General features: G+C 40.4%; 1 protein-coding gene across 8 annotated transcripts in view; it reads right to left on the bottom strand.

The window, feature by feature from the left end:
• Nucleotides 1-19,777, bottom strand: part of inpp4b (inositol polyphosphate-4-phosphatase type II B) — a 170,936-nt gene that overhangs the window by 32,330 nt on the left and 118,829 nt on the right. For all 8 annotated transcript variants that reach the window (XM_042484477.2, XM_088075915.1, XM_088075917.1 and 5 more), the window contains 3 exons: nt 17,511-17,615; nt 11,082-11,190; nt 967-1,150 (listed from right to left, as the gene is read on the bottom strand). In XM_042484477.2, the coding sequence (XP_042340411.1) occupies nt 967-1,150; nt 11,082-11,190; nt 17,511-17,615 (398 nt within the window). The remainder of the gene's footprint in view (nt 1-966; nt 1,151-11,081; nt 11,191-17,510; nt 17,616-19,777) is intronic.

Here is a 19,777-nt window from a genome sequence, read left to right as displayed (position 1 = left end):
TGTGCGCGCGCGTGCACACGCACGTACGCACCACACGCACGTACACACCACACGCACGCATGCACACGCACACACACGCACACACACGCACGCACACGCACACACACGCACACACACACACACACACACACACACACACACACACACACACACACACACACACACACACACACACACACACACAAACACAGCTTGAGATTTTAATCAGAGAGCAGCCCTGCTTGTGCTGACCAGGCCAGGGGTTTACTTGGCCGATGTGAGCGTGTCTAATCAAGGATGAGAGGAAGTGGTGACAGAGCGAATGTACCAATTAAGCAGGCTGATTGGGCTCTATTCCACTGTGGCAAAAACAATCTCTCCCACAACAGATTGCAATCTGACAGCACCAGATGTAATTCATTAATTATACTGATAAAAACGCCTCAACTCCATAAACCTCCATGCTGCTATTCACTTTTGTTAGTTTGGCATTTTTATGATGAGTTATGGATTTTTCCTGAGGTTGTCTGTTTAGTGTGTGCATGTGTATGAAGCAACTGCTGGATTTAAAGTTTTAAAGTTATCTTGAGAATATACACATTTAGTTTTCAGTGCAACTAGCAGACTAATATTACCAGTGTCTCTCTTGTAGAATAACTCCTCTGAGATTTTAACATTTTGAGTGTCGCAGTCGATTTAGGCCCATACATCCACCTGAAGAGGCCTCCAATTGAAACTCTACCAGGAAAGCTATTGGTTAGAAGCTTAGAGGCAGAACCCCTGAGCAAATAATGAAGTTGTTTTTGGATGAGTGTTGGTTTAAATGCACTTATCACCACAGCTGAAGATTAATCTAAAAGGCTTTCCACACTGATGTATTACCTGACAATGTTTGGTGATGTGTCCAAAAATAAAAGGGTTGGTTGCAACAGCTTGAGGCCAAGAGGTAGTTTAGAGGGTGTGTGGAGGGTTTGGGGACTGTCTCACCTTGTCAGAAAGGTTCTTGAGTGCATCCCTCAGTCCAGGGGAAGAGTGCTCCTGGGCAGCCTGGAGGAGTTGGTCCGCTAAGCTTGTGATGAGGGGCTGGAGGAGGCTCATGGTGCTGAGTACCTCCTGAGCTTTGGCTGTGTGCTCTGGGGAGTAGTAGATACACTGGTAGGCAGTGCTGAAGCTGTGGTGGAGATAAAAGATGTAGATAAATAAATGTAGATTTGACAGTCGCTGCAGTTGCACAGTCATAGTCATGGATATATGAAATACATATAAAAGTGGGACAAATCTGAAAGAAAAAAGAATTGGGACGCACTTTCTTGTAATGAGATTGTAGACACATAGTACTGGACAGAAGCTCATTCTGCGTTTGTTTAGATACGTGCTGCTGATTTTTTATAGTGTCCATTTGCCACCAGCGTTTGCCAAAACTAGCAGAGTAGGGGGGGACAGTATTTGATATCAAACAAGCTACAAGCTACCCTGCAGCATTCACTGGTTGACCTGCTTTGTCTGGCCGCAAGATCAACATTGAAACAAAAAATCAAACACACACACAGAATTGATCAAGAATAGGCTTCTCTCAATCCTCACTTATGGCCCACTAGAAGTGTGTGGTGATGTCTTTCCCCGCAGAGACTGTGCTTTCTGCCTGTATTTTCTTTTCGTCTTATTTTCTGTTTTGAGGATGTTTTTGGATGTGTACCCCCAAAGCACTCAGGTGAGGTCGGCTTTACAAAAAGATAGTTACCAGGTGCCAGACTGCAAACAGACAAAATCCAAGACACATAGAACTAAAAAAGCACAAATATAGTGAGACGAAACCCCAAACCAGAGTGAATCAGTGACTGGGTTTTACTTTTGCTGGCAAGCATGCTAACACACGGTAACCGACATTCCTGCATATTATAACTTTTATTAAATGTCTACAATTGTGCCAACATGCTTTGTGATTCAACTATACATAGCATCTCTAAAAAGTTTGTTACTGTGAAATAGCATTTTAAACACAAGGCGTGTTAGATTTGGTGGCATCTGAGCTGCAGTTTGCAACCAGGTACATCTTCGCCCAGCTAGAATTCCTTCAGTAATCACTGTTCAGGAGGTTTTTAGTGGGAGCCGAATTATCCACAGAGATCGCTTCCTCTTCAAAACAAACGGACCAGGTGATGAAAACGACTAAAAACACTGAATGAAGCAAATTCATGTTACAGATCAGTATCTCTGATGCTGTTCGGCATGTCAATGCAGACTGCCTGTCAAGCACCTGATAATGTGCGCTCACCTTTTTTTCTCTGTTAACTTTAATTTTAAACAATAGCTTAATTATTTACGGAGGTCTCTTCCTGTTCAAAGCAGTGGATTGGGTAATTTTAACCAGTAAAAAAACACTGAATAAAGCAGTTTCACATGAAAGAATTCAGTGATTCTATGAAACTGCTCATCGCTGAGGGGCTGCTAACTACACTGGCCGAAGAAAAAACGCGAAATGGCCCTATATAGTTTGGTATGCCCACTCTGGGCTAAACATCACAGTGCAACATGGCAGACTCCATAAACAAGGTCAAACTCCCTGTTTAGATGGCTCACTCTGAGGTTACAAAATTGCAACAGTTTTTATTTTCAGTTGATTATACACTAAAGGAAACATACTAATCTTATCCATTTCTACCAATATATTCCCCTAAACCCTACACTGCAGATTTAAAATGATAGCGTTGCTGTCATTGAAGGCATCAAATATAGTTTATTGTCAGGTAATGATTTATTTGGATGCCTTTAGTTGTTGTGGGTAATGTGTTGCTTTGGTGCACTTGGCTGTAGCAGCTCTAAACTCCTCTGACCTGCACCTACGTTAAGCCTGAACGCTCTGCAGTGAATAACAAGCACAACCTTTCCCTAACAGCTAGCAATTGCATCTAAATGTATTTTCCCTGCATCACAGGTATAAATCAGTCACTGACTATGAAAATAAAATTAAACACACTTTGGCTCTGAAGCTTCAGGAAGCACAACTATTACTGTAACCTGAAACACTCGAAAAGCTTCACTCATCTGATAAAAAAGAGTGGCTGATCGTCACATTACAATGTCAAATGTTTGTTCTTTGTGTTGAGGTCAAGTAATGACAAACAGACAAACAGTGGGGTTCTACTGGCTGTAAACATTTTGTAATGACACACTAATTTCCTGAGCTCATTTCATTACGTGTCTACTTCTGTGGCACAGCAGCAACGCTTTCCAGGTACTCGGCCTGAACTGTCAAATTGGACCTGCAGTCCAATGTCAACCCATTTTCGCTTTATGAATAATTAATCCCTTCCTCATTTCTAGGGAGCTATTTAATCTAGACAAAAACACCTTTTGTCAGTTCCTGGATTCAGGGCAAATCACTCCAATCAAACATTCTCCTCGGGTAAAGTTCCAGTGACTTTCAATGAGTTTCCGCCGACTTCCTGCCATCAGATATAACGTGGAGCGAGGCAGTCATTTGCAACCCTCCCAGCTAGTTTAGAGTCAGCTCTGCAAGCCTCTATGTAGGCCAGACCCCAGAGCCAGATCCTAAGGCATAATTGACATAAGAGAGTGAGAGAGATAGAGAGAGAGAGAGGAAGGGAGGGGCACATACAAAGGGCTGCTATAATACAGTATTCTCCGCAGCACTCCTAATATTTTCAGCGAGGCAAAGAGTGCTTCTTTAGAAGTCACCCTGTGTGGAACAGCATTACCTGATTTATCAATAAGCGCGAAAAAACCGAAGGCCTTAAGAAATTAGGCGTAGTAGGTACTACCAACTAACTATGTCTTTGACTGGCTAACTTTAAAAACTTGGCCTTGTCATTACGGCTAATGAGCTCCCTGGAGGATTACCACCCAGAAGCTCAAGGCTAATCAAAGGAATCACTAAGTGAGAGAGAGACACGGGGCAAACAGTGTGAAATACTCAACCACAGAGAACACCAACGTGCTGTTATCCCCACTTCCATAACCATACCTTCAAATGCTAAGGTTTCAGCCACAGAGAAGAGCATAATTGAATAATGTACTGCAACAAAGTAAAGTCTGCAAAACCCTTTCATCCCCTGTGCGCTTACAGTCGTCTTATTACATTATGCAGAACTAAAGAGGAAAAAAAAATCCCGAAGGACTGCAACAATACAGATACTCCAGGAAGGAGGCAAAGGAGAAAGTTGTTGGAAGAGGACAATTGCCTCAGCCACGAAGATTCAATAACAGCCCTGTTGACTCATAAGTACAAATCCAATCCCATTAGGGAGCCTATGCAGGCAATAATGAATGTTGGAACCTGCCACCTGATGCTAGACGACAGAATTGATCCTCTCTAAGGCTGGATAAGGCAAGGAACTTTAATTGCCTCATCAGCATTGCCGTCAGTCCAAATGGGCCTACCAAGACGGCAAACCATGAAAAGGTAAAACAAGCATAAATCTGTGTGAATGCAAACTTGATGAGAGGCCAAAGGGGATGTTGCACACGAGAATCTGATTGTTTTTTTCAAGCCTTAGGTGTGTTTCCATCCCTGATTTAATTTCGGGAGTGCTGTGTGCCAAGTTTTTTTTAAAATGGGGTGCTAATAAAACAGAAGGTGGACATAAAAATGCACAATATCATCCAATACAACAGCCCTGCAAAAATATACTACCTTTGTGGATCTTATAATAGTTATCCTTTGTAATGTAATGTCTGAGGCCATACTTTGTGGTGTCATTAGATTGCAAGATATCCTCATACTTAGTGTAGTGCTTATATTGGTGAGCATAGCCTCGAGCTGACTCACAGCACACCTAAACTCATAAAAGGCCTCATTCTTCACAAATCCTTTACTTTTGTTTAAAGGAGCTCCCGGAAGAACTTGTTATTTACCAGTTGTTTGATGGTAGACCTATTTCATGTCGAAATCTGGATGCAGTTCTTTTAAGTTAAACAAATGGCAGTTGCCATTTGATCGAACCATTAGAAGCGTTTGATATCAATAGTGTTTCTTTGCCTTGTAGAACTATATTATCTTCAATGATCACAAAGAAAGTGGAAAATCCTTTGAAAATAAAATAAAAGGTTTTTTTGTACTTTGAGTACAAGTTTGCAGATCCCTATAACAGCAACAGCATAGCATGTATGAATGTTCATTGATATTCATAATGTCAATGTGAGCCATTTGTCCAACAACTATGTAAACTTAAAAGTCTGCATGGTATTCATGAATATTTATGTGAGTGCCTACAGACCTAAGAGACTCGTTAAACTTCCATACATGCTGTATAGAGCATTTCCAACATAGTGGGTTTCTTGTTTTGCCCCCTAAAGGTCCAAACTAAGGTCTAACACTTCAGTCTCGAGGGTTGGCGTATGAGTGTTTTAAACATTATGTTCAATTTTACTGTGCCACAATGTGAAATGAAGATCAGTGAAACTCTTCCATGTTAGACAATCTCTACAGTATGTGTATGCAGACTTGCAGCATTATGAGCAGCGCTTTCAGATAGTATTTCAGTTAGATGATCTCAAATTGGAGCTATAATAGATGAAAGAAGCTTATTTGTGCAGAGTGTGCAAAACTGCATTACACAGTACACATAAATTATATATTAGGACTCATTATCCTAAGAGTGACCAGCATAAATCCACACAGCGACCTGCCTGCTCGTAGTCGACAGTGCACTGCACATAATGAACCTGTGTCTTTGATACACGCAAACCTCATTTCATTTACGTGTTACTGATGTACAGACTCATCTAATTGCAATAGTCATTCTCCAATTAGGGCACTGATCCCAGAAGTAAAAAAAAAATGTTAGATTTTAATCAGTATCTCTGAACCAAAACAGCTTGCATTTATAAAGGCCCTTGCTTTCAGTTGATTAACTCCCTATGAAGGTGGCAGGTTTGTTTTCATCTGAAGTCCTTAAATTGTGTGATATACTTTGTCAAATTTCAATTAGATGTGCCACATCTACAAAGCTTCCCAGTGCAGTACACAGTGGAGACATGTGCAGTAACGGCTGACTGTAGAGCCCAATTATGTCTTGGCATATAACTCTGCTGGTTAAATTTGAAAGTTGTGTTACTGAAAAAAAGAGTTTGTTATAAAACTCAATTATAACTGTATATGTGGTTTAAATCCAGTTTCATTACAGTTTACAGATACATTGAAAAGCTCACGTAGAAAATAGTTTTGTTGCCTGTTGTGACATTATCAGTGTGTGTGAGCTGATTGAATGTAACGGTTTCTGACTCCCGATTAAATAGTGAAATTTCACAGAGAAAATGGAGAATGCAACTCATCTGGCCTTTGAGGCAATTTTGTGCTGGACTATAAGAGTAACTGTCCACATCCTATGAAAGAATATTAGCCTCCTCTTAGATGAAGCTCCTCCAGACTCCTATTACATGACATCTGCATGTCATTGTGGGGAGAGCAATGCTTTTGGAGAGAACTGCTACCAGACCCTGACACACTCACTCATAATGTATGATAATGGATTTTTCTTAATCCTGCTTCATTTCCATGTGCACCCTTGGCGTGCCAAACGCCTCCAGCCATGAAAATACTGAAGGTGAGCTGCCACTCCCTCTGCACAATGCACAGTGCACTTGACTGAACATTGCACCTGCAATTTGATTCACGAAATTATCGTCCTTGGTCTTTTTATGATTCGAAAAACAGCACTGGATCTCCAGGAAACGGCACTTATCCTTATGTTCACACATCAGCAGTGCAACACTCCATCAGGTTAAGTCAATTCTAAGAGGAGACTCTACAAACACATTACCAAAACTAGCAGTGTGTCCAGGATGAACTTCTTCCTTAGTTTTCCTAAATGATCAATGGGAATTGGTTATACCAGTAATGAGAGGGAGAAAACCGCTGGGCCCAGCGGCCTAATTAAGCCAGCATCTCCAGCGCATGGCTAATTAATAGTGGAGAGGAAATTAATGAAGAGCTTGTGGCCTGCTGCTGACAGCCAGCAGGAGTAAAATGCAGCTACGTCAGCAGAGAGCCCTGCAGCACTCCAGGTGACTGCCAAAGCCTCCTTCGTCATTTAGACAGCACGCTGTAATCACGGTTCCTACACCAAGCCGCCACCACAAAGCCACAGAAAAATATACAGTCTGCTATAAATACATGCGGAAAGATCTGATCTAAAACCTACTTCTTTTAAATGCCAAACTTCCATCTGTTGTTGAAGCCTCCACTGGGCACTGATCTCACATCAGTTCTCAGAGTAACAGCCAAAGCTTTCCTCAGTTCAGACGCAAACTAGAAACCCTGATCTGAGACCAGATAAGCCTCAAAGCTACTGCCAGCCCCATCACCCACAGAACCTGGAGCAGGCTAACTCCAGAGCAGGCAAAGAACTGACAAGCTGCTGTCCATCAGCATGGAGTCCCAGCCACTGCCAATGTCCCGGCTCTGAAACACACACACAGGAATCCTGGGAGGAAGTTATTTTGTTGGACAACATGCTGCTAGTCACATTAAATCTGAACATTAGCCCCAAGAGACGGTGCAATGTAGTTTCAACCACTCGCTGTGTCCCAGAAATGTGTCATTCGACAGTTCTGCTCGACCAGGAGGCCTGGCGAAGTGACAGTACTTCCTTCCTCTCTGCTACAGTGAACAGAATTCAAAGACACATGTAGAGAGGAGCTCCACTGCACAAACTAAGTTCAGCTGACCTTACAAAAAGGGGTCTGACAGATATTATACTTCCATACATAAGCAACAAAACACACACACACAAACACACACACGCAAACACCATCAATACAGGTGAGAAAAAAACTGACGGGTTCCATAAAACATGTCTTCAAAAAAGTGTGTTGCATCATTATGCAGATTAGCTGAATAATTCAAAAGAGGCTGTTAATGAAAGATTAGACCACCTCAGCAAATCCACAGCTATGTCTATGGGGTTCAATTAAAAAGGGATAAAAATCCAGTGACTTTTAAAACAGCCATTTAAGTGGGACTGCATGCATTAATGAAAGATAAATGCTCTTGCCCTGTGTGTTCATGTGCAAGTTTTCTAGAGGAATACTAAGTGTAGTTATTGATTAAACTCTTTCCTGGCCCATCCTGAGAGATAAACTACATTGCATACTCTGGTCATTGCCAAGTTTGGCCAATGCAGGTTTTTAATGGATCTGGAAAGAACACCCCTTCCTCTCTTCTAGTGTCCAGGGAACAAAGACAAATAGCTCTTTTATTGCCCTCCTGGTAACACCTCTGTGCTCAGGTTTTCCTTTTTTTCCCCTCCCTCAATCCTTTTCCGTCTTCTCTTTGATGAATTAATATCACATTGAATAGCCAAGTCTCACATCTTACCGATTGTTCCCTTTTTAATCAAATGTGATTACAAAAGGCTGCTTCTGAAAGGCGAGGAGCCACACTGGGAGAAGTATAATGGCAGTCTGCATGTGCACACACACATGTATCGTTGCTGCTCAGATAGGCTGACTTTCCATGCAATTAAGTTACTTTTAACTGGATCTGCGCACACAACTACAGTACTTCACATTCACACACAACTGAAAAAAAACTCTCATGATGTCTTTCGAGGCTAAATATTTGGTCAGATGTTTAGTGCATGCATAATAAAAGCAAATTAAACCATGAAATAATGACTCTTCCTCACTTAAAGGAAACACGCACCTTAATTACAATGGCTATTACGAACACTCTGTGAAATCACAGAGAAACTGAGTTTATTCCTATTTCTGACGATGACTGACAAATGACTGCATTCCAGGTCAAACATGGATAAGGCTCAGCGCAGGCCGTAGTCAGTTAGCCAGGCGGAAAATTGGAAAATTTAAGCTACAGTGAGTCATTAGCTAAGTCAAATATGAAACAAAAAGCTCTGTCTCCCTGGAGAATTCTTTCTGAAGTCTAATCTCTCGTTCAAAGAAAATGATTTCACTTCAGTGGATTTTCAAAAAATATGCTAACCTTATCATAGTTCATGCTAGCAGATAAAACTGACCATCTTCAGCAAATTCACTTGTGCACTTCAGCGTAAAGAAGTCCTTTCTTTAGTTTTTATTATCAGCACAGCCCCCAACTATTTTCCCATCAACTTATCCATTTCATACCCACACCTCAGCCCTCTCCATCTTGCCTCTCTTCCTCTCTTTCTTGAGCTGCAAACTCTGTAACTAATTGGATCTGGCATGGTCTGTAATGACTTTGCGCTCTATGGGGAGCTTTGGGAAAAATCACCCTTCATTTCTTCTGGCATCACTCAAGTGACCACATACTGAACTCCAGTGACATATACCTCCATCCTGCACCTAAAGGGCAAGGACAGCAAAAATTTACAGGATACTGCTGATCTCAGGTTTGAGGAAGTCGTGGATATGTTCCCCTGGAGTACACTGTCAGTCAGTGTACGTGCCTATACATTTATATTTGTTACTCTGTATGGATATCACAATCATAGTAGCGTGGTTTCATTTTATTCTGTCAACCTTGAGTGTTTGTGGAGCCAGCGGTTTCAGTCACTAAAGGAAATACACAAGACATATTTTCCCAAACAAGCAATCAAGTAGAAAGCTGGTACACAGCCACAGACTGAACGCAATCTAACACAGACTGAATCTCAGAGATTCTACGTGTATGAGTGAAAACAACCAACAAAAAAATCTCTAGTTTGAGCAAAGCTAATATATCACTCAGACTTCTTGGTATATTACTTATAAGAATCGATAGTCTTTCGGGTTAAGGACTCACTCTTTGTGAAATATTTAGCAGTAATAAAGACTGACTATTGCATTGCTTATTGTAGACTCATATGGCAGTAATTGAGTACGCTTCAAGGTATTCTCATACAACAGTTTGAATGACATCTTAAAAAATTGCACATACAACAGCTCATATGGTACAAATAAGTGGCATCACGATGTAAAATACTTTAACATGAAGTTACATAAGTAGGTTTAGGAAAAGAAACACAGTGACAGCGTACCTTAAAATAGTTCAAAGCTCACTTGAAAAATCCTGCTATGTTTACATGTAGACTTATTTTGCACCATTTTTGTAAATATGACTAGACTCTGATTTTGAAATGCATCATGTAAACAGCATATTCTGTTTGTACATTTGGAATTGGGCCTTATTCTGAATGTGGCATTTTTTGATTAAGACCTGTGGGGTATGCTGATATTCTTCAGGTTCAACATTTTTTGGACATGTATTCAGCACATTCAGAAAATGCATTTTTATTGTGAACAAACCAACTAACACACAGTTTGTAAGGCTGAAGCAGAGATGCATGCACAAAAAAAACCCCACATGTCTGAGTGAAATGAAAAACACCCAATTTTAAACATTATGAAAGACTTGGATATCAACAGGTTCAACAGCGCAAATATGAAGTATTTATAAGTACATATGTAATTGGGGCATTTTCTGTTAGAATGTGCACAGCTGCATGTTAAAGAATGCAGCCACTAGTAAGAATATGAGATTTATTTTCATCAGCCACTTTTTTAAAATAAGGGCAAAAAAAAAAGAATATTATTTTGGGCATGTAAAATGTAGTCATTAATTCTGGATTGTTTTTCAATTGCACTCATACTTTTTGTAAAACAAAATTACAAAACAAAATTAGTGCCTCATTAGCTCAGATGACAAATCTTATTTGTTACAAAAAAACTCTGATCATTTTGTTTTTGAATTCAAGTGCATTTTAAGAGGTCCAGCTGGCAGCTGGGAAGTTGTAGCAAAATGTGTGGCTCTTCAGTTACAAGTTAACTAACATACAACTTCAGGAAAAGAGCCAGCGCAGAGGAACTTCTGAGTCAACAAACCTTTTTCCATCATGTCTGTTGCCTCCAGTCAAATTGAGCTGTCGGAGCCAGTGGAGTTCCAGTCTAAATTCAGCATGTCCTGGCTGTAAGTGACTGTATGAGGCCTGGAAAATCAAGTCCATGGGCCAGGGACAAATTTGTCTGCCACTATCAATTATGCCCAAGTTAAATTCTGTTGTCAATAATAGCCTGTTTCCACCTCAGCGTGTGTCCTGTATTAAATCACCCATGCTCCTTCTAAACAGCATGCTGTACAGGTTGGAAAAGTGCTTTTTTCCTACCTTTTTTTCTCTGCTTCATATCTGCTGAGGAGACGCTGCAGACCTCCACACTTGAAGCCCTGGAAATGGGCTGCAGGGGCACCGACAGTGACAATGTCATAGAATGCATCTGTGAAGAAAGAAAATAGAGTCATTGGGATTAAAGAGAGATAATAAAAGAGAGATAATACATCACATTAGAAACACTGGCTGTAATGCACCTTGAGGTAAGAAAAAATAAGATAAATTATCCCAGTGAAAGTGTAAAATACATTTAAACTTGACTCAGAATTTGCTAAATATCTTCTACAGTAATACCTCCAATGTATAGTGTGATATCAATAGAAATAGATACCCCATCAGGATTGTTTGCATTTATGAATAAAGCACATAGCTTTTGCATGAAGGACTTTAGTTTGCATTACAGTGTCAGAGTTTCACAGTGGACCTCCTGCAAGGTGTTCCCTTTTGTAGCCTGCAGACATGCTTAACCCCACAGATTCATAATATTTTTACAAAAATAAGAGGCATGACATTATTCTGCACTCTGACAGTATTGTTTCTTTTACGCGTGAATATTTCATGTTGATTTATTATATTGTGCTCATATTGGCTCTATTACTAGTCACTTCTCTTCGGCCATCTCTTGGTCTTAATGTAGCGTTGGTCCCAAGTTGAACCAGAAGGACGACCAATGTCACAGCGCTTCATTCCAATTTACACACTGCCATCACAAGTAAATAAACACTTCACAGACAGCTAGGCGGGCAAAGAGGTGCTTACAACAGGCCTTGTTTTGAATGAGTAATGGATGAGGCCAACAATTAAATCTGAAAAAAGGGAGGCAGGAAGGGGGTGGACAGGGTTTTATGGAGGTGAATATTTTGGTGTGGTTTAGTGCCAGGTCAGTTAATGAACACCTCTGGGAAAGCAACACATGCACAACTACGACTGTAGGAAAACATTGCTTGAAAAAACGTTGAAAATAGAAATTAATGACACAACATAGCTCCGAGTGTTGCTACAGACGTGTGAATGACTACGGCCTCCCGTCCCCTAACAACACCACAATAGACCAATAGTGGTTTGATGCAGGGGCTTCACGACTACCCACAGCTTCTTCCATTAATTATCCCTGTGCCTGGCCACGAGGCTCCCCGTCCACCACACTTTTGGCCTCTGGAGTTTTCGGATGTCCAAGTTCCCTTAATTGGTTTTCCCGCAGTCGAAGAACACAGAAATACAACAGTGGGTTTCAGAACATCAGGCACAATGACCAATTTGTGCTTGATTTGCCTGCTTCTTCTCTCACACCGTCCTTTTTTTCAATATATCAACAGCAAAACGAGCCGTTTAAGTACTGAGAGGACACTTGCTCTGTAAAAGAGGAAATTGATTGTGGTGGTCAGGATGAGTGGTTATAATTCATACTTAACCCATTCCACAATCCTGTTTAACAATGACAAAACATCCTTTTTGACCCAAATGACTGCTGAACAATACTCTGACTGAAGCTTTGCCAAGCTGAGCTTTTTAGGCTGGAAATATTTTTGCAGTTGTCATTTTGGAGACAGAATACAGCCGTTCTCAGCAAAACAAATGAATAGTGTTTTGAGCTTGAAGTGTTTTTTCTTCTCCCCGATTTCCTTTTCTTGCTGGATGATCAATAGACAAAATGAAAATGAATGGTTCACGGCCGTTGAGTGGATTGCATAGCCAAACTCAAGGAAATGCATCACTTCAGTAAATCAAATGGAACAATAGAGCAATTGACTACAGTTGGAAACTGAGATTCAGCTCCATTATGGAGCCGTTTCCATTATTTCCTGTGCCTAACTGATTGCAACAACTTATTGCACATCTTTTTTCTTTTTAAATCAAACAAAATTTGCAATTTAGTAGCAGTTCACTATCAAACAAGGTTGTTAAAGAAAATTAAAACTAGAAGCCAGCCTAATATTTAGACTGAATGGCCATTTTATTACAGCCTTCTTGTTGGCGTTTTCTGTGCAGGGAGACTTTAAAGTCAGGCAGACACTGTGTAACGATTGTGGTTTAAACCCAGATGCAGCTCCACTGACAAAAAGGACAGTTTGTTATAGCCTTTAATACACCTCTTAGCCTAACACAGGATGAGCAGGTAAGTGAAACAACAGGAAAGTCAAAATCCCTGGCTTGGTGTCTCGGGAGACACAGGACTGATCCAAAAGCGCAGGAGGAAGGTGAGTCACTGGCATCAACAGAATGTCCAAATTGTGTGCTGTGGTACTGTGAAGGAGGAGGCAGAAACTTTGTCAGGCAGGCAGAGGCTCCAACACCAGTTAAGCACAAAGGTGGGGCAAACCACACAAGTGGGGGGGGGCAACCAGAAGGTAGGTTTGACCCGGTGAGGAGTCCAGGAACCAGTGATGACGGTGAGCAACCAAAGACAGTGTCTGAATCACTCCACAGCGCAGGTTAGCAAGGGCAGATGAACAGGCAAACTCATGTTGTAGAGCTGTCAGGGAAAAACTGCACTGAGGGACACAGGCAAACACACCCCAGGAACACAGAGGCAGAGCTCGTGATCTGGGGAGGGCTGAGGAGTTTAGTGGAAGGCAAGCGAATCAGGTGAGTTGGAGACAGGCAGTACTGGCACTGGATTGGAGAAGAACATCCTGGCAGTGTGTCTGTGAGGCTGGTGTATACAGACTGGCGATGTGTAATCAGGAAAAGGTGAACCGAGTCGCCTTGATGAGGTAGGTGTCACTGATGCTGTGGAGTGGGAAATCAGGGTGAATGGAAAATGATTGAAGATGGATGAGATGGGTCACAGGGCAGGCAAAGGTGAGCAGGTCACCAACAATGCAGAACTGTGACACACTGAGGCGCCTGGTGGTTCATTGGTTAGAGTGGGCGCCCCATGTATGACAGCTGTGTCCTCACTGCAGTGGCATGGGTTTGATTTCAGCCTCAGCTCTTTGCCCCCCCACCCCCACCCCTTCACTCTTGTGCTGTCCTATCAATTAAAGGCAAAATAGCCCTAAAAACTGACACGCTGAAGTCAAGTTCATTGGCTTCTGAAGCTGCGTTCACACGTGTAGACTAGATTACTAGATTAATGAGAGAGAGAAAAAGGGGTTAATGACAAGCAACAAACATCAAATGAACATGTCACACTTATATGCAATGCCTCTTAAAAATTATGCTACCTAGATGGCCCATATGTTCCTATTTTATTATAATGAAAAATGTAGTTTTAAAAATACCAGTGAGTGAAAATACTATGCAGCGTTGTCGGTTGCTGTTTGTAAACATGTTTGCCAGCCAGCAAAGTTGAAAGTAAAAGCCATCCCAGATTCACTCTCATTCGGAGTTTCATCTTGCTATATTTGCGTTTTTTCACGAAGGGAAAGACTACTCACTTAACTACATGGCACTCCCCCGACATCTTTTTCGAACCTTAGCCCAATGTCTCTGCAGCTGCACCAAGACCTACTTTTTTTCAGCGCTGTGTCTCTTAGATGCCTGCTGCTTATGGTCACTACGTTTTTATAAGCCCCAAACTCACCTGAGCACTGAAAACATCGGCAGCACAGAAAAAAAAGAAAATACAGACAGAGGGCAGAGTCTCTGCAGCAAAATGCACCACCCCACATTTCTAATGGCTCATAAGTCATGATTGAGAGGGATTACTTCTGTATGAGTCCGTACATTGTACAGTACAATCCTGTAGAGTATACCACACTTTGTCACAGCACTGCTTTTAAATACCTTGTACCATTAATTTAGATGTATTTAAAATCATGGTACACTAACAGTGATAGACTTAAACTTATTATAATAAACCTACTTTATATTTTATCTGAAAGTTAGCAACAACATTAAGTTTTATACCCAAAGACAAGTTTCTTTTTACCGTGATAGCTATATGCTGCCACAAAATGTTGTGGAGACAGTTGTGTTATTACAATATCTACATTACATATAATAGCATTTGCATGTTAATGTAATTTTGTTTTCTTGTTGCTACAAATATACTGATCAAGAGTTAACATGCAGTATCATTGATAAAAATGTGGGTATGTATATCTCATCATTTAAAGGAAAACTCCTTCAGTTTGAGAAGTGACAGTTGCACAGGGTACAAGACAAATTTACATTTGAATGATTTTCTGCACACTGCATGTCAAGTGACATCTCTTTTCATGAACCCAAAGACTTTTAGTGTAACTGATTTGTATGTAAATGAAACATTTATGGAATGAGGTTGGTATATTTTTTTTATAGATTTTTTTGATTTGTGTGGGACATTTTTGCTTTTTTTAAATCAAGGTTTGGTGACTTGTGGCTATAAATATGCTATTTTATATCATTGCTTTTACCCAGATTTCTTTATTAACATCATGAAGTAGATGGGAGCGGTGTGTATCCTGCAGGTACTCCAGATCCGACTGCAGTGTACATAGTGGATTTTACACACACAGACACATCAGCACCACTGCCTGGAAAGGAGTCAAGGTGTGAATTGGCCCCACAGAGGGTAATTATCAGAGTGTCTATCAATCAATTGACAAACTCCTCTAAGGTTTGTTTTATCTTGATTTTCCCCCTCTTCGGCCTTGACAGCACGAGACAGTTTCAGGGTTGTATGATGACTTGATTTTACTTATTTTATCTGTCATCCCTGATGTCTTCACTGAAAGAAGCACAGTTTATGTCAAGGTTTTGTCTGTCTTCAACTCCCCATCAATCATCGGGTGTATAGTTGAAATGGAGCCCACTCACAGGTAGTGAGGCAGCAGTTAGTCACCTTAATACACTGAGACAGTTCCAGGGCTCTGCCAGCCAGAGAGCAGCGGTGGAGACAGCCCAGTCTTTCTCTCAGGAAAAACTCAAAGGGCTTAATTAGTGTTTTGTCTATCTTTCTGAGGCCAAGTTGATTGTCACCTTTCGGGCCAGTTGATGACCTACAGCCACCCTGTCTGAGCCATCTGAGTTTCCCTGACAGATGGAGAGGTCACAAAGACAGCAGAGAGTGACATCCACAGCAGCTTATAGAAATGCATGTCCTATGAAACCACCTTTCAACAACACCTGCTTTTTATGTTTGAAATGGGGATGTCAGTTTCAGTTAATATTGCCAGTAACCAGTAACTAACCGCTTGAAATAAAAGGCAAATACAAAACATTACAATTTCAACCTCTCTTGATGGATAGTACTTTCAAATGCAGGGCTAAACCTGACTGAGTCAATGGTGCACTTATTTCCTTTTTTTAAATAAATTAAATTAACTAATTTTTTAATTACTAAATTATTTTCTGTTAACTTTCTGACAGACAGATGACTAGCCATGTTAAAATGCAGAAACAAAGTGCCTGGAGCATACCATCTGGTCTCCAATGGTTAGCTAGAGTCAGCCGCTCTACACTACGGACTTTGCAGGTTGGGTGGGAGCTCAGTCACGATAGCCATGCATGACCGCCGTGCGGAAACATGGTGGCCACCCTCCCGTCTACCTCCAAGTAGCTCCGGTGAGTAAGCAGCTTCATTTCAAACAGCAAAAGTTCTTTAGCATTTTAACTATGTGAGCACAGCTAGCTGTGGTGATGGTGTTAATGGTGCTAACAGAGTTAACAGTGATAATTAGCAATGCTAAAAGGGGTTTGTTGCCCAAAAATGAGCTGCTTAGTCTCTGGGATGACCTTGAGGGAAACTAGAGGATGGCCGCAATGTTTCAATAGCAATACTGTTGAGTTAGGATGGCATTATTGGCAGTAATTGCTGAATGAGCAGACCACTACCTAGCTCCCACTAGACCCAAGTGGTGTGCAGTGCACTTCACTGAAAAGAAGGAAAAATTAACTTTGACCAACATGCGTAACTGGTCAAAATATATTCTCTAACCGTTGACATCCCTTGTTTGAACATTTCAGGTTAAACAGCTACTAAGCTCAAATTGTTTAAAAAAAAGACTAAAATAAACCATTAAAGTATTGAAAGAAGCCTTAATCTGTATTTGATAATTACAACGTCTGACATGACAGTGGGAAACAATATCAAAAGTGACACATGTAGTGATAAACCTACAGAGAATCATTACCCGAATCTGCAGCTCCTCTCTACATTTTCATCTTTTTTTTACAGTGACTTTTAGCTCATTGTGAAGCGGTTAGGTCCACATCTTTACTGCTTTGGTTCACTCTTAACATTCTTACAGCTTCATCTTAGGCTGCAGCAGGCAGATGTTTCCAGTGAAAAAGTTCCAAAAACCCAGTGCACACTACCTGCTCAGCACCAGACAGCAGACAGTTAGCGACCAGCTGGTGAACCTAGTGGAGCATTTAGCAGCTAAAGAGCCAGATATTTCCCTCAGAAGTTGGTAGACACCAAAAACAGAACTAAAATGGAGCAAGCAGTATTTGGTGTAATAATAGATCAAACAGAAGTCTAAAGCAGAAGTGTAATACCTGTTTTTCTGGGGCATGTCACCCTCATCCTCTGGGTGTGCAAGTTTATTGGGATGAACTCCAGAGATTTCTGGGCTTTGCAGCAGCTTGGCTTGAATGAACGACCTAAAAGAACAGAGACACAATTATATGTCATATTGTCGTAAAATATAAGAGACTTGGTGGATGTTTCAAAGATAAAAACATCCCTATAAAGCTTGTGTTATTGAAAGCCCTTACCGTCTGCTACAGCTATACTGCAATCTTTCCAACATGACTGCTTTATATGGCTTTTGTCTTTATTACCTTGTTTATGTGCTTCTGAAGTGAGGCACGTGGACACAGACACAGATTAGCAAACATTAGATAACAAATTGGATTGATGTTCAAATGCTCTCTTTTATTTTCTAATGGAAAGAAAACCCTTGTGTAATCGACTGACTTGAAATATATTTAATGAACAACTGAGTGACAAAAGGGAATACATAGCACCAAATTAAAATTCATTTAAATAAGAGTTGTAAAAGTAGCTGCAGTGCAGATTCAATTACACATTGTAAGGGCATGAAGGTTTTTTTTACAACTTAATTGCCACAATACTCAGAGTAAAATGGCTGCAAAGAAAGTATGAAATGACCATTTTTATTTGTCTCCAGTGTGTGGTCCATTAATAAGTTTGCTTTCAGATTACCCGAAAAACAAAGAACAGCACAACCAAAGTTTAAATTAGTAAAGCCCAGTTTACCAAGACATTTTCCCAAAAAAGAGTGTAACATAAAATGTCAAAGTTATATAAACATTATTTAATAAATGTAAACTACAAGTTATTCATTGTTTGACATCAAACTGATAAAAATGTAACCCTCCAAACCATTTCACTTATAAATGCCAATGCAAGTTTGTTTTTTTTTAATACACAAATCTATGTATATCTCTATGGAGAAAGAATCAATTACAGATCAACAAGCAACTCAAACATGGCTCATTTTTATTAACTGCCTATTAAAATCTTCTAATGAACAGTGTAATTCTTCCAGCACAGGATTTAACGCCCTTTGCAGCCACAACTTTGCTCAAAGCGTCCAATTAAAAAAATTCCTGACAAATGATACCCTTTGTTTGTGGCATATAATTAAGCTCAGAATCACAGTCTGACGCTTCACGTTGGCTGCTCAAATCTCAAATATGTAAATAAGGTTGATGAGCCTCTTTGAGATGAGGCGAGGCTTTCAAAAACATTCAAGGAATAGAGGCAATTTAGCAGCGTTGTGATGTTTGCCAGCAGAGGTAAGTCACTTTAAGTGATGTAATTCGAAACGGGTACAGAGGACCACAAAATTCTCACATTACGAAGTTTCATAATCTAGTTTGGTATCAGAACTCTTAATTAAATCCTCTTTTAAAACAAATGACTTTGAATTTGAGTTCCCATCAAAGGAACGGAGCATGACTTACAAGAAAGAAAAAGAAATGTAAAAAGTCTGCAGTATTTTAATCTTTTTATAACATCAGAGTGGTAATCTACTAGTTTTCTTTCCTGTGTTTTTGACATTATCATGTGTGATAGTATGTAGTGGGCTGTACTGTGATCACATAGGTCATTTGACATGTACGTGTTGCCAATGGTGACTTTTGATACCTGAATTGACTGCTGATAAAGTTTAAATTTCGTTGTTGGCACTGATCCTCTACCATCTGTCTGCCCGCCCACAAAGATCGTGGCTTATCATGATATCAAGAAAGTTTTTCCTCTTAATTTATCAGCCACCTGCTGTTTCTGATTTGAGAAATGCATCATAACATACATCCCTTTGAACCAGAGGAAGTGATTATTTCCCCCCCAGCAGGGAAGATCTACCAAGACAGACTAAAAACCTTTATGCTTATATCAATAAGCAGTGGGGCAGAAAAACACACACACACACACAGACAAACACACATACGCACACGCGCACACACACACGCTTATGCACAGATATACATTCATACATATACATATATAATATACAAAGGTAAAGCAGAGTGTTCCTTGTACTGAAGCTCATCTGCTTTATTAATTGCAGCATGATGAACAAAAAGACAAAGTATCCACACTTTGCTCTTTTAGATGACATTTACCTGAACTGTACTAACTGTTACGAAGAACTAAACTAAGCAATGCACACTAATTTTCATCCTATTTATTAATTACTCTCGAGGCATCCGACCTCTACGCACCAACCAGCGCTTCAGTGCTACAGAAGGCTTATGTTTACACAGAATTTAGATGAGAAAATCTGTTACCTGCC

Source organism: Plectropomus leopardus, chromosome 3 (assembly GCF_026936395.1).
Source record: "Plectropomus leopardus strain MGB_pleo_1.0 chromosome 3, ASM2693639v1, whole genome shotgun sequence".
Classification (NCBI taxonomy): Eukaryota; Metazoa; Chordata; class Actinopteri; order Perciformes; family Serranidae; genus Plectropomus; species Plectropomus leopardus.
This window is presented reverse-complemented; position numbering and strand designations above follow the sequence as displayed.